Below are 14,462 nucleotides of genomic sequence, written 5' to 3' on the forward strand. Positions count from 1 at the left end.
CCAATTGAAATAATATAACTAGTTACATACTACAAACAAGCAATTAAATATGAGTTATAACAAGCTAAATAATTATAATAGCCAAAACAATTAAATTCTTGGGGCATCGCCACACAACGCGTGGAAGCGCAACATTTTGTTCACACCTGAATTAAAAACCCGAAACACTCAATCTATATTGTGTACATTGATTTCATTAGCATTATAATAATATAAATCTATTCATTTATCGGAGTACTTCAGGAAAAATTGTACACATGATTGTGTAAAAAAAATAGTCGAGTTTAAATAAATCGATTCATGTCTAATCGATTATATACCATAAGCGAATAGCACATCTCTAAAGACACAAACAACATGGCCGACTTGTGATCAGTTGTTATGTTAGTAATAATTTACGTTACAAAATTGAAAATAATAATATAATTGACTAATAACGTTGTGTTTACCTTGCACATAGGTGATAAGTAAGTGATTTTTGTATGAATATATAACTCAAACACATTCATTTAGCCACTAACTCTGTTTTTAAATACATGTTGGGTAACCGATAATAATAATATTTTTTCGATCACATTGCAATGCACGTTGCAGTTTATTAGATTAGTTTCATAACGTTCTAAAGCCTTATAATTAATTTCCAGTTGTACTACGTTCTACAGATAAAGAGTAGTGTTGTAATTCCTGATGAAATTGCGTGATGCCTCGTCGAGAAAATGAGTTAGTGCAGTTGCCTTTACCACCGAAAAAAAGTTAAGGCTGTGGAAGAGACCCTAGTTTGGATGTAAGTTTTTGCGATGATGAAGCCCTGCCTCCTGGGATAGTTTTTACTGATGTGTTGCAGAAGAAATGGCGAATTGGCAAACCCATAGGTGAGTGATTAAAGTTGCTTTAGTTTCATATTTTTGTTATTTAAGTTGAGAATATCACAATCTTGAACATTAAATATCCGTGCTGTATACATTTTCCTGTATTTCAAGCGAATAATCATTAAAACTTGACCTTCAATGAGTCAGTATTAGTCACATGGTACTCATAATGTGTACTCTAAAAATCCCGTATGTTATATTTGGAAAACCCATATGACAGAGAAGCGACGAATGTAAAAGGAAAATGAAAAAAAAATACTTATATTACTTATTATGATAATTATCATATAAATGAAAACTGTAATAAAATATAAATTTAGGATATACAATGGAAAAACAGTTTTACTTATGTAAATTTTACAACACTAAGCTTAGTTAAAACACAAATTCACTTGATCAGCTATAAGTCAAAACCTTACATGCTATCTTGCCTCTTAACAAGGTTTAAACTAGGAACCGGTGATGTTTTGACTTCTATTCAAGCAATTCTTAACCACATCTTAACAATTAAATAAGTTTATAAGTAAGACTGTAAATTGCTATATATCTTAACTACTAAAAAATCATTATATTTACATTGTAAATAAAATGTATGTTGCCTTAAATAAAATTTTAAATATAAGTGTAAACCAAAATAGACCATAATAAAATAATATTTATAAAAATATAAACCGAAAAGTATGTTTGTGAATTTCGTAATAAGATAAAATATTGCTGGATCGGTCAGACCACATTACAGGATTATACCATGATAATAAATTAAATACCCACCAAATGAAGCCAAAGAATTAATAACTAGATTATGAAATTAATGAATTCACATTCATATTCTGAAGTAACTCTATCTGTTGCGGCTTTTATGGCTGAACCACTGACCAGATTTCAATGAAATTTGGTATGGAGATAGTTCACACCCTGGAAAGAATATACGCTAATTTTATTTCAGGAAAATATATAGCGGGAATTTTATCCCAGAGAAACTTCTATGCTGGTGGAGCTGCAAGCAAAAGCTACCAATAATAATGAACTAAATTGTCATATTTCAACTTGCCAAAGTGATTTAATAATGCCCAACTTAAAAAAAATATATGACATAAGTTGCTCTTAAATATTAGAGATATGTTTTTATAAATAACTACATAATTGTGTTAGGTTTTTCAATGTTACAATTATCATGAGTAAAAGAACATTACATCACAGAGTCATAAAATTTATCTCATTGTTGGAAATATAGTATTTCCATTAAATTGCGAAGTTAGTTAAAATATTTTTTGGAATGATTGCATTTTGGTGATGTATTAAAGCGTTAATAATATGTGCAAACATAATGACATGATTATGAGCTCATCACTACTTAGGTCTAGAATAAATATTAGTCATCACACTTATGATAATTGGGAGTTGAGACCTAACTTTATAGCACCCACACAATATTAAATAAGGTCTGATGTATATTTTCTGTTCCAATGCTTGGGTAATAAATTAAGCCAACTTAAGAAAATTTGTCGACTACATGGCTGTGTTTTACAATTAATGAAGCCAGAAAAAGAATGCAGAAAAATTCAAACAGAATAATTATATTAATAAATCACATTCCTTAAAAGTAATTTTTGTTGTCAACTACAGCATGAAGTTTGTCTAGTATGATTCTAAAGACATTTCATGCAGGGTAGACCAATTATTATCGAAAAATCTTAACTTTCTACAACATACTAAATGAATATAAGGAGAAATATACAGCTAGTTTAAAAGACTGTCTCATCCATAATAATCTTGACACATAGATTATTTATACCAATTTATTCCCTCATTCACAGGTCGCGGCAGCTTCGGACGCATATACTTGGCGTCGGATGATGTAGACAACGAAGTGACGAAACTAAACGCCCGTTATGTTGTTAAAATAGAACCGCATACTAACGGGCCACTGTTTGTGGAAGTACACTGTTTGGTCAGAACCGCACAGGTGCAGCAAGGTAATAAAATCTTTTATTTGTTTCATGGATCCAACATTGATTAAAATTGTCTAAGAAATAAGTTTTAATGAAATTAAAAATGTATTTTTTCACTTCACAGTTAAAGAATGGCGTCTACTAAACAAGCAAAAACGTCTCGGCATGCCGATATACATCGCAAGTGGTTCATTCACAGATGAAAACACAGGAATCAAATACAGATTCCTAGTCTTACCACGCTACGACATCGACTTGCAGAAAATCATCGCCAGAACACGAGTACTAGATCTAAAAAATGTTCTAGTATTAGCCATTCAGATTCTCGACGTTCTAGAATACCTACATAGTCAGGGCTACACACATTCGGACATAAAGAGCTCAAATCTGATGCTAGGTTTTGACGGTTCTAGAAATAGTAAAGTGGCGGTCTTGAGACACACACCATCATTCAAAAGAAACAAAAGAAGTGGCTGTCCTATCAGGAAAACACCGAAGAGCCAAACCCAGCAAAACTAGATCTTCAAATTACTATGATGATGAAGATTTTGTTGTGAAGGATTATAAGAACTCTCCGGATGATGAAGATAGTGACAAAAAATTAGCAAACGTTAAGAACAAGCTGCGTAAAATACTATCAGATAGAGACAGTAGAACGTTACATAGACATCACGCGTTCAATTTGCGACAGATATCAAATTACGTTAACTACGAGGATTTTAACAGTTCCGTATGCTCTGATCAGTCGTATCAAAAACTTTTGGACGATTTTGGCAATAAAAACCTCATTAGAACAACAAAAGAGTTTCAAGAGACAAAACGTAATGGCAAAATAAGAAACGAATCGGAAATCAATTTGGACGAGTTGAATAAAGAAGCTATAATGTCACAATCGAATGGACAAATATATCTACTAGATTATGGATTGGCGTCGAAGTTTCTAGATGCTGACGGGACACATAAAGACTTTGCTATGGACCTTCGTAAAGCCCATGATGGGACTTTGGAGTACAGCTCCAGAGATTCCCATATTGGGGCGCATTCCAGGCGTTCAGATTTTGAAGTGTTGGGCTATAACTTACTAGACTGGTTGACAGGAACTTTGCCTTGGAAAACCTCGGAAGTTCTAGCCGAACCTGATTTAGTACACGCTTTAAAAAAGAACTTTATGAGTGATATAAAGTTACTCCTGAAAACTTGCTTCAAAACGGAATTCTATCCCCAGTTTATGGAGAAATACTTTCCATGTATCCACAAGCGCCTTGATTTCGCCGAAAAGCCCGATTATGATTACTGCAGAAGTCTTTTCAAAAGTGAGTTATTAAAAAATGGACATATTGAAAAGGATTTGTTATTGAACTTTGCGGAACCGCTGATGTCTCCAATGAGCCGAAAACTGAGCTATTCAAAAAGATTTGGACGTAAGAATACACCTCCAAACTTTTTAGCTAGGAATGGTATAAAGAAGACATATGAAAGAGAAAATCTCTGTTCGTTAGAGAATGATTTAAAACTGGAATTGCTTAAACAGACTCTGAATTCGTCTAGTGATGGCATCCGAAAGCCTTGCGCGTCACGTAACTTCTTCATATCTGATGCAGATTTAGTTGCAAGGCTCAAAAAGTCGTTAATGCCGCACGACATTTTCGGCAAGAAACTATCGCCTAAAAACTTAAGATCGAAAAAGAAGACCATACAAAAACGTAGAGGAGTGCGACACAGGAATAGTATCGGGAAATTTGGTAACTTAATGGGCTCCGCAAAGCAGTTCTCGTGGGCAGAGATACTAGCTGGTAATCCAGAGGATATCATTCGCGCGAAGGAAAAAGCTAATCCGCCAGCCGAGGAATTTGATGATGACAGCACATGCAAGTACAGGATCAGAAAACTGTCCGATGCGTCATCAGATAGCAATGATTCTTCGCAATCGCCGCTCATGCAGAAAGATTACTTACAAAACCTAAACCCTACATACGCAATGAAGGAAGTCTTGGCAACATTCAAGAAAAAAATATCAGGAAAGCACACAAAAGACACAAAAGAAAATGAACAAAGTAATCCAGAATTAGAAGGGTACACACCAGCAATGATAAGGGTATATAGGTTGAAAGAAAAAAGGGAGGCAAAGGAAAAACTGGAGGCAGCCAAACAACTTGTTACTAAGAAGGAAATACTAACCCAACCTAGGTGCACGAGGTCTATGCGAAGTAAGGCTGCTAATATCCTACCAACAGCTAGGGTCACAAGACAAACACATAGTCTAGAGGAAAATACAGAAGTGATAACTAAAAACAAAGACGAAGGGTCAAAAAATAAAGAAGTAATTCCTAAGAGTAATGAGAAATCGAAATCTAAAAATAAGAAAAGTGTTACTATTAAGAAGCAAGAGAAACAAGTTAAAATCGTTGAAAATGTCATACCTCCAACTAAAACAAGTAAGTAAAATTGTTTTTATGAATAAAGCTTAGTTGTCCCTTAAAGGTACTGTAGCTCTTCTTTTTATAGTTGATTTGCCATTGTACATATTTAATACAATAAACATTTTTTTTTTTAAGTATAATATAAAAATTTATACCTAAAAAATGTAAGTATATTTTCTTTACACAGACATTTTTTAAATCGTCCAAATAGTAAGGCTATAACATTTATTGACAACGTACTTACCTTCTAGAAACATCGAGAAGAACATCGCTAACGGTCCCAACCAACAGGAGGAGGCTGAGAAGCAGTCGCCGCACCAAGCAGTAACTTGAACATTATACTGTATTTGTTCATATTGAAACTGTGTGTTGATTGTAAAATCATTTAGCTTAAGTTAGAGTACCGCCTCAAACATTTTTTTTATTGTACTTTGATATTATTTCTTAATGTAGTCGAGGTCAGACCGATTTTAGCAACACCTTCATATCGTACGAAAATTCTGTGTATTAGAAATTATTTGGTCCTTCAAACCAGATTTGCACTAAATATTTGTGTGATACCTTTATTGATTGATTATTTCTGTATAAATGATTGGCATTAATGGCCTTAAAATATTTGTTTTAGATGTGAATGTGTAGTAAACAATATGCTAATATAACTGGCCTAAGGTAACCCTCATCACTGATAACACGCAATAATGCAAAATAATTCTATTCTAACTGGTAAAGTTACTTACCAAGCTTAGTCAAGGATTTGATTCGTTATCGAAGATGCGCGTAGACGATGCATGGACGTTGCGCTCATTTCGCAAACTCAAAGCTTGACAAACATCGATTTGCTTGACACGTCTGCCTGATCCTGACCTTATTGACCGAGTAATCAACTAACTCACTTTATGCTTCCTGTGAGGTTTTAGTTTCTGAAAACAAGAACTGCGAAGAATTATATCAAACCGCCTTGACACGTTGTAAAGGTAATACCGTCAGTGCTGGGGACATTTACCTTAAATTTTTCGGTGTGATATTACCCACCATTATTTTCGATTGTGCGAAGCAACTAAATCTGTGATTTGTGTTGATGAGTGAATTGAGCTTTTTTATTAAAAGCGGTGGCATTGATTTTGCATAATTTATATTATTTTTATATACAATTAGTGTGTAATAAATTACTGTAGCTACGGCCTTACGTTTGAGATAAGCCGTATTTTCGCCCCAAAATGGCGTACAATGAAAACAAACTTCTTGGACTAGAGTGTTTTCTTTGCCTTTTTCTTAACCCGTAGTTATAGTACTTATTGTTTCCTATTTCATGGCGATAAAATCCGCCGTCTACTTTATTGCGCTTACACTTTAAACATACAAATTTAAATCGATCATCAAAATTTTTAGACCATAGGCCTGACTTAAATATTAATGTTAAATGCCGATTCATTTCAGTCAGGGTTTCGTCACAATAAAGCAATTTACGCAATATGATTTTCGTCGCGTAACTGTTAGTAAATTGACGGATTTTTGGTCAATGTGCGATATTTGTGTGGAATTGAGTCGTAAATTACGTTGTGAACAGTCCTGAATGCTGAATTAGTGTTGACTGACGGCTATTTAACTTTCCTTTGCATTTAGTAAACATTTTCGCTGAACTAAAATCAGTAAATCGTATTTCCATATTTCGACTGTTTCTATGTAAGACTAGGATAATAAATGAATTGTTTTTTACGAGGTATTTTTATTTCTTCTCTTGTGAACCGGAGTTGTTTGCACAAATGTCCGCGTTGTATTAGCTACAACGCACAGTAAAGTATAAATTTACAATGAATAAATAAACTCTACTACTAATAGACACAAGGCTTTAGAACGAACATCTTTTGAATAGTTCTTTCTAAAAATCAGTGTTCGATATTCAAACCATTATGCTGTCAAAAGGTTTATCAATAAAACAATTACAAAATAGAAAAGCTGAGGTTTTGTGTCGCGAGTTTCAAACATATTTTTGGTACATTATCGTATTCACGATAATAATATCATGATACATTATAATAAATACAAACAGGAAACGAATAACTGGTTTCGAAGCCCGTATAGTACAAAATATTGTGTAATACTTGGTAAAAAAATAATTTAGTTACATACGTAGAAAATCCACGAATTCTCTTGCAATAATGAAACTACCTTAAGATAATATAGTGAATTGTGTTTTTCTTAAGAATTCATTACAATAACGATCGGTATTCAGTAGGTTTTATAGGCGTGCCTTCACTGTTAGCATTCCACGTAAACATTAAGCTGTGTACACATTGGTGAAGCTTATAATAATATACCTTTGATATATAGCTATCAGCGAAACACTTTTGCTTACTCCTAGTGTGTATAAGAGTACTTCTATACTTAAAAGCAGGGATTATTTTGAGGGCAGACAATGCACTCAAAGGAAATTTAAAAAATATGAAAAAATTTGCCATTAAAAAGTATAGGAAGGGAGGGGGGTACAAAACGTTACAAACTTACGACTTTCTAGAATGAACGCGCCCCTATATAAATGACAAAAAATGGCCTGATTGTATTATAATATGAAATGTAATACACACACGAACAAGGCTATTTGTACATATCTATATATTTAGTCGTGCGCGTAGCTATCACTCAATCGATATTACACGTTATTGTAATGGGTTTAAAGGTGTGCACGGAACAGGTGTAACGGGTTGGTTATATGACAAAATGATCACATCGCCCGTTTGGTGGTTACAACCAGACCGTAGAATCACACAATACTGCGCTACGGTGCAGTGGTTGCATTTCCCTAAGGTTTCAATAAGCATGTTATAATACACGACGGGTTACATTACATCAACATGCGTTTGGATCTTACTTTACAACGTCAAAACAAAACCATAATTATGTATTCAATTGTATTTTAATATGAATTGTATTTTATCTACAGATTAGCTCAAGATATAAGCGGTCCCAGAGTGTCCGCAATGAAGACGCACCTTAGTGCTCGTAAAACCACGTGACCATGTGTTTACGATTGCGGATATATTTGAGTAGCCTGTACCGAACAGCACTAATCGACGATCTGAATTTTTTCTACTCGAATCAATTGAATTAAAATATTTGTCTAATCGACTTCTATAAATAAATTCTCAGATAGGCGCAGATTTTGAAGTATTATGGACGCTATTGCTCATTCAAATAAATAGAGAAATAATTTATTTCGTATCAAGTCTCAATTGCCAGCTCTAGCTTTATTGTGCAAATATCACCCGTCGACATCAACACAATGGATCCACTTCTGAAATAAAAGCATTATTTTCTAATTCAGCTTTTGATTTGCTTCTTAAGGAATGAATATAAGCTAGAAAAATATAAAAATAGCAATTGATTATCCAACCCTTCTGTTTTTGAGCAGTAATATTTCGAAATATAACTCAGTATCTTTATTTTTGCATAATGTAAATGTAGAGCTTAAATATTGTCAACTAATAATTTAGATTCATTAATCTAAATAATTAGTATAAAATACTTCCATACGAATTAATCCACTTTAAGTTAACTCAATTTAATTTTACAATCGAAAATTCAAATTATAAACACTATTCGCCTACAACACTACTTACTACATCATTCACTCTGACAGTTGACATTTACCGTCTCAAAATGTTTTCGTAAATATCTGAATATTTAAATAATTATAATTAAAAATAACTTGTCCACTACAGTGCTAGTGACAAGTTAGCAATATAACACATTTCGCAAAGTTTTTTTTATGTGTAAACGCAAATAACCTCAAACGTGGTGAACTTTGTTACATAAAGTTATTTCCTTGAATTAAAAATGGAAAGTGCATCGAATAATACGATACGCGTCGGGTCAAGGAAGAGCGAGGTACGTGTTAATTGATCTACCCCGGTACCTGTGTTTATAGATTAGTAAATACTCCTTTCCCACCTTTATTCTTATGGAGTTATCTCAAGGGTCTCCCTTTAAAGGGCATCGACTTATTCTATAATTACAATGTTTCAAATATTTCTATGGTCAGAACGAGACACTATAAACGAAAATTTTAATTAAAGAATGTACATACTCAAAACTTTTTAATAAGTCAAACTTTTATAGAATAGACAATATTATTTTTTTTTTTGCACAATAAAACCTTGATTATTTGTAAGGCAGTTCCACATTGTGCCTAAGTTCCTACAACAGTAGGCCACATAAAACCTGCTTGATAGCTATGTAAATTTTATTCAGATATTACATTTGCGAATAATATGAAACAAACATTCTGCATAAATTATCTTGAATAAATTAAATCCTTTATTAAAATATTTTTTGTTGCATATTAATGAACTTCATTTTCAATATGAATGACGAGGAACATTATAGGATAGTATTTCAAATGATTATATGAGTGTTCTTTTATAAACAATTTCTTGCAATTTGAAAATTTTATGGGTTTTGTATATTCACATCTATTATTTATTTGTATAATTTGAAGAGGTCATAACTTTTTTTATTACTTGCGATGGGCGAGCTCATATCATCATTCAAAGCAATAAAAAAAAATAGCACCTATATGTTATGTTGGGTTCCCTTTTGGAAAATTTTACCTTTTACTACTGATACTTTAGCAATAAATATAAAAGTCTCGTAATAAAATCAATTCAATTGGAAACAAATTATTGGCATAATACTTAGAGAATATATAGCTTTTTATTTGTTTGTTTTATAATTGGTTCAATCATCTGTACTAACATACTTCACATTTTATTAGTAAAGTAGATAATATAATATCAGCCCTGTATTATACTGTCCCATTGTTGGGCACGGGCCTCCTCTACTACAGAGAGGGATTAGGCCTTAGTCCACCACGCTGGCCTAGTGTGGATTGGTAGACATCACACACCCTCGAAAACTTCTTATAGGGAATTTCTCAGGTATGCAGGTTTCCATGCGATATTTTCCTTCACCGTTAAAGCAAGCGATAATTCACAAAGAATACACATATAATTTTTTTTTTTAGAAAAGTCTGAGGTGTGTGCCCTTGGGATTTGAACCTGTGGACATTCATCTCGGCAGTCCATTCCACAACCAACTAGGCTATCGCTGCTTTTATTAAAGTAGATGGCAATAGATAAATTCAAATTTATGGATAATCATACACAATGCATGATTATAAAACAAAAAGCTATTGCATCATTTATTCATGTACTTTATCTGTGACATGCCCATTGATAATGTTTATAATAAACTAATCATTTTATTAGATTTATTACATATATTAATACTAGATTAAATAATTATTACTCATGTAAGAAACACAAGAAATTATTGCATTTATAAAAGGAACTGTTATGATTTCTTACATTAAAAAACTATGTCAATGTCTAAAATCTGCAAAATAGTTTTATTTCAAAGAAACTATTTACAACCGAAATTAATGTCTTGGTCCATATTTTTGGATTGATTTTGGAAACGGACCTATCATAATAAATTTTGATTGCAACCCTCACATACTACCTGTTTTATCGTTTTTGTTTTTAATAATTTTAATGTATTAAGATTTATTTTACTTTGACTTAAGTTAATTAAAACTTTCTTTTTCAGCTGGCCCTCATACAAACGAATCATGTTATTGCCTGTTTGAAAAAGGCAAATCCTGATAAAGAGTTTGACATTGGTAAGTTAAATGTATATTTATTATTCACTAAGAGGTTCTTGCAGCTTCGCCCCCGTAAAAAGCATTACCTGCTGTAAAAGTCGCTAGAAAACTATACGACGCCAGCGCCTTCCATTTTATACAACACACGGGATATACAACCAGGGCACCCACTTTTCGCCAAATGTATTCCGTCCCATGACGTTGTAGGGAGCGAGCCTATCGCCATATCGGGGACAAATTCCAGACTCCTGGCTGATACTGAGCAGAAAAACCCAAATAAAAAAAAACAAAACAGATTTTAAAAATACATTATTTCCCATGGGAGCAAATTACCAGAACAAAAAATTTGCCTGTGTGTTAATCCAGAATATGATTTACCCGTGTGCCAATTTCCTTCTAAATCCGTTCAGTTGTTTCTGCATTTACTTCTAATAAACATACTGACGTCAATTTTTTTTAACATCCTTTCGCGCTTAAATATTATTAAAATAAAAAGTAAAGAAGTAAAATTTACTCTCTTTATTGTATTTAATATTACAGTATCTCCAGCTTCTTTATCCGTTTTTACGTGAAGCCACTCCTCTAATCTCAACCCTCAATTTCCTCTAGAGCGTAACGAAATCACGTCACGATACCTCCATATAAAGTGTTGCTCAACCTGGAATTCGAATCAAAAATTTTGCGCTCCACAATAGCACCACCAAAGCATTGATACGGTGATATGAAAGTAATAGATAAAAATCGGATAAGATAATTTCTTATCAAAGGATTTAGGCTATGTCAGTGCAGGTATCATTGGTCTGATTCATTAGGTAGATGCCACCGCAATGTCTATAAGTGCCGCCAAGCAAAATTACGCACTGCTGCGATATGGTGAAGCTGACTGCCTCGGTGGCGTAATTGTACTGCATGCGCGGTACGGCACCGCTCTGAGATCCTGGGTTCGAATCCCGGGTCAGGCAAAGTGATATTTCGGTCTTTCTGCACTGTATCTGGCCGGAGTTTGGAATTTGTGCCCGATATGGCGATATGCTCGCCCTCTATCACATCATGGGACGAAAAGTGGATGCCCTAGTTGCGCCTCTGCATACCCTTTCCATGATAAATGCGTGATGTTTGTGCGATATGTTGAAGGGTATTGTAGACAGTGTAAATACTGAGCTTTGGTGGGTTATGAAGGTTTACGTTTGTCTCACGATGACGAGTTTAACGACACGTAGTGCTTTGTAGTCCCGAGTTCGTGTTATGTTTGGTTTTTGGACGATCGTGACGGTTACTATCAGGGGAACCGAACACTCGTCTCGTCGTTCAGTTGTATAAAAAAACATATCGAGGCTTGAAAGGCAATCATATCTAAGCAACAAATATACCGAAAATGTTTTTTTTTTTTTTGGATACGCCATATTTTTCTGCCCCGTTCGGTCTAGGTTTTGTAGCTCTAGTACGGTTTTAATATCCTTAAACTTTTTTTTATAATGTAATACATTCAATTGTTATGGATTTTCTTATTGAAACCAAATTCGCTGTACTCAAAAGTTTTCTGAGTGTCGCTTATATATGTTAACTTTAACCAACGTCAAAAGAAACTGTTACTTAATTCGTCTTCCTTTTTTAAAGTCAGTTCAACGCCTTATTTTTGTTTATTATTTCCAGTAACCATGACAACTTTAGGTGACAGGGTTTTAGATCAGCCCTTACCAAAGATAGGAGAGAAGTCCCTCTTCACCAAAGACCTTGAAGATGCTCTAATGAGTAACAGGGTTGACTTCGTAGTGCACTCTCTAAAGGACATGCCCACTACGTTACCTGATGGTCTCGCTATTGGCGCTGTTTTTGAAAGGTAATGTAAAGGATCACTTACCGTTAAGTTGATAGTATGACTGCCTTCGAAACCAAAAAAAAAACTAATAAAGCCGTGTATCAAGTAGTATAAAATCGACTTATTGACAATCTAATAGAGATGATAGATAATTCTAGATGAACCAGTAATGAACAATTTTAAAAAACATCTCGATTTTGGAGATGTACTGCCAGCTTAAAGGACAACAAAAATTAGAATGTACTTACAAAAAATAATAATACACAAAATATATTTTTTTCACATACTATAGTAATCGTAGTGTGTCATGTATTATTGCCTTTATTGATTACAGAGAGGATCCAAGAGATGCATTAATTCTTAAGGAGGAATTCAAAGGTCACTCGTTATCAAGTTTACCCGAAGGTTCTGTTATAGGTAAGTATCTATAATTTATAGTATTAAAAGTTTCTGAGGTTTTTATTTAATTTTACAACTCTCTTGAGGTGTGCGTTTTGTAAAGTTTTACTTACGTAAGTTACCTAAGAAAACCTACGAATGTAAACTACCTAAGATGATTACAGCAAAATATTTTTTTGCACTTTCTCCGCAAAACCAAAAAGGTACACCGAAACCAGCAAAATTTTGATTATGGTCTATAAGAAAAAAGGTTGGGAACCTCAGATGTAAACGATTGATCCGAAGAAGATGGGTTAGTTTATTAATCTTGTGTAAGCTTAAGGCGATACCTTATTTCCTTAGAAACTGTGTCCGGGTTGCGAATAAAAAGAAAAAAATAATTAAACCGTGTATTATTTCAGTTGTGTTTACAAATGAAATATATGGTAACGACACGTCATACATTAATAACATAGTATCGATATAATAAAACGTAAAATTTAACCAATGCTAGATTTTACTTGTTTCTGCTCGCGTGCTATTCCTTTCCTAATAGTCTCACGGGGAAAATAAAATCAAAATCTATGAAAGCTTCAATATATGTAGGGGCAAATGCTTGACGGACATAAAGGTTTTTCATTGTTTATCTTTACAAATGGCTCATTATAAGATGTCATAAGCGACTAAGTCAACGCAGTTAACCAGGGTTCACTCGCCCTCGTTCGTTAGCATTAGTTCGCCTTGGTTTGTTTGCATTCCTCGCGTTTCTGTATTAGCTTTCGCTCACCTTCGTTGGCTTGATTTCTACTCGACAGGACGGACTGAAGGCTGGAAAACGTAAATAATTCTCCGCAGGTACGTCATCGCTCCGTCGCACGGCACAGCTGCGCGGGTCCTACCCTCAACTGAGTGTTGTGGACGTGCGCGGGAACCTCAACACGCGCCTGCGCAAGCTCGACGATCCTGAGGGACAGTACGCCGCGCTCATACTCGCGCACGCTGGGATATGAGAGGATGGGCTGGGGGATATAGTATCTGAGGTGAGCTTTTCTGGAGTGGGATAACACACCCAAATTTCGCAAGATTATGTTGGGTTATGTTTTCCCACGTAATCGAGGCGAGGTTATTGCCATTTATAAGACAATATCAGACTTTCAGATTGATACTGAGTAACATAACAATTAACTACAAAAACGTTACATATTTTTTTTAGATATTGTAATATGTAACCTTGGCGGTATTTTAGGGCCAAAATTACGTTGCATTTACCATTACAGCGTACATGAAGATATTGCTCTATTCATATCAATTCCCGTTTCGGGTGTTTGCCATGCGCCAAAATGTTGTACGCTGTGGGACAAGGAG

At 34.2% G+C, this 14,462-nt stretch overlaps 1 protein-coding gene and 1 pseudogene across 1 annotated transcript; both read left to right on the top strand.

Annotated features, from left to right (window-relative positions):
• The first annotated feature begins 685 nt into the window (after positions 1-685).
• Positions 686-6,957, top strand: LOC115454786 (annotated as a pseudogene).
• A 1,897-nt stretch (positions 6,958-8,854) lies between these two features.
• On the top strand, positions 8,855-14,123 carry LOC119192889 (porphobilinogen deaminase-like). Its single transcript, XM_037446632.1, has 5 exons — positions 8,855-9,126; positions 10,846-10,918; positions 12,554-12,740; positions 13,054-13,136; positions 13,953-14,123. The coding sequence occupies exons 1-5, from the start codon at positions 9,076-9,078 to the stop codon at positions 14,105-14,107; spliced, it is 549 nt and encodes a 182-aa protein (XP_037302529.1). The 5' UTR covers positions 8,855-9,075; the 3' UTR covers positions 14,108-14,123.
• Positions 14,124-14,462: the final 339 nt, after the last annotated feature.

The sequence above is a fragment of the Manduca sexta genome, unplaced genomic scaffold (genome assembly GCF_014839805.1).
Source record: "Manduca sexta isolate Smith_Timp_Sample1 unplaced genomic scaffold, JHU_Msex_v1.0 HiC_scaffold_3315, whole genome shotgun sequence".
Classification (NCBI taxonomy): domain Eukaryota; kingdom Metazoa; phylum Arthropoda; class Insecta; order Lepidoptera; family Sphingidae; genus Manduca; species Manduca sexta.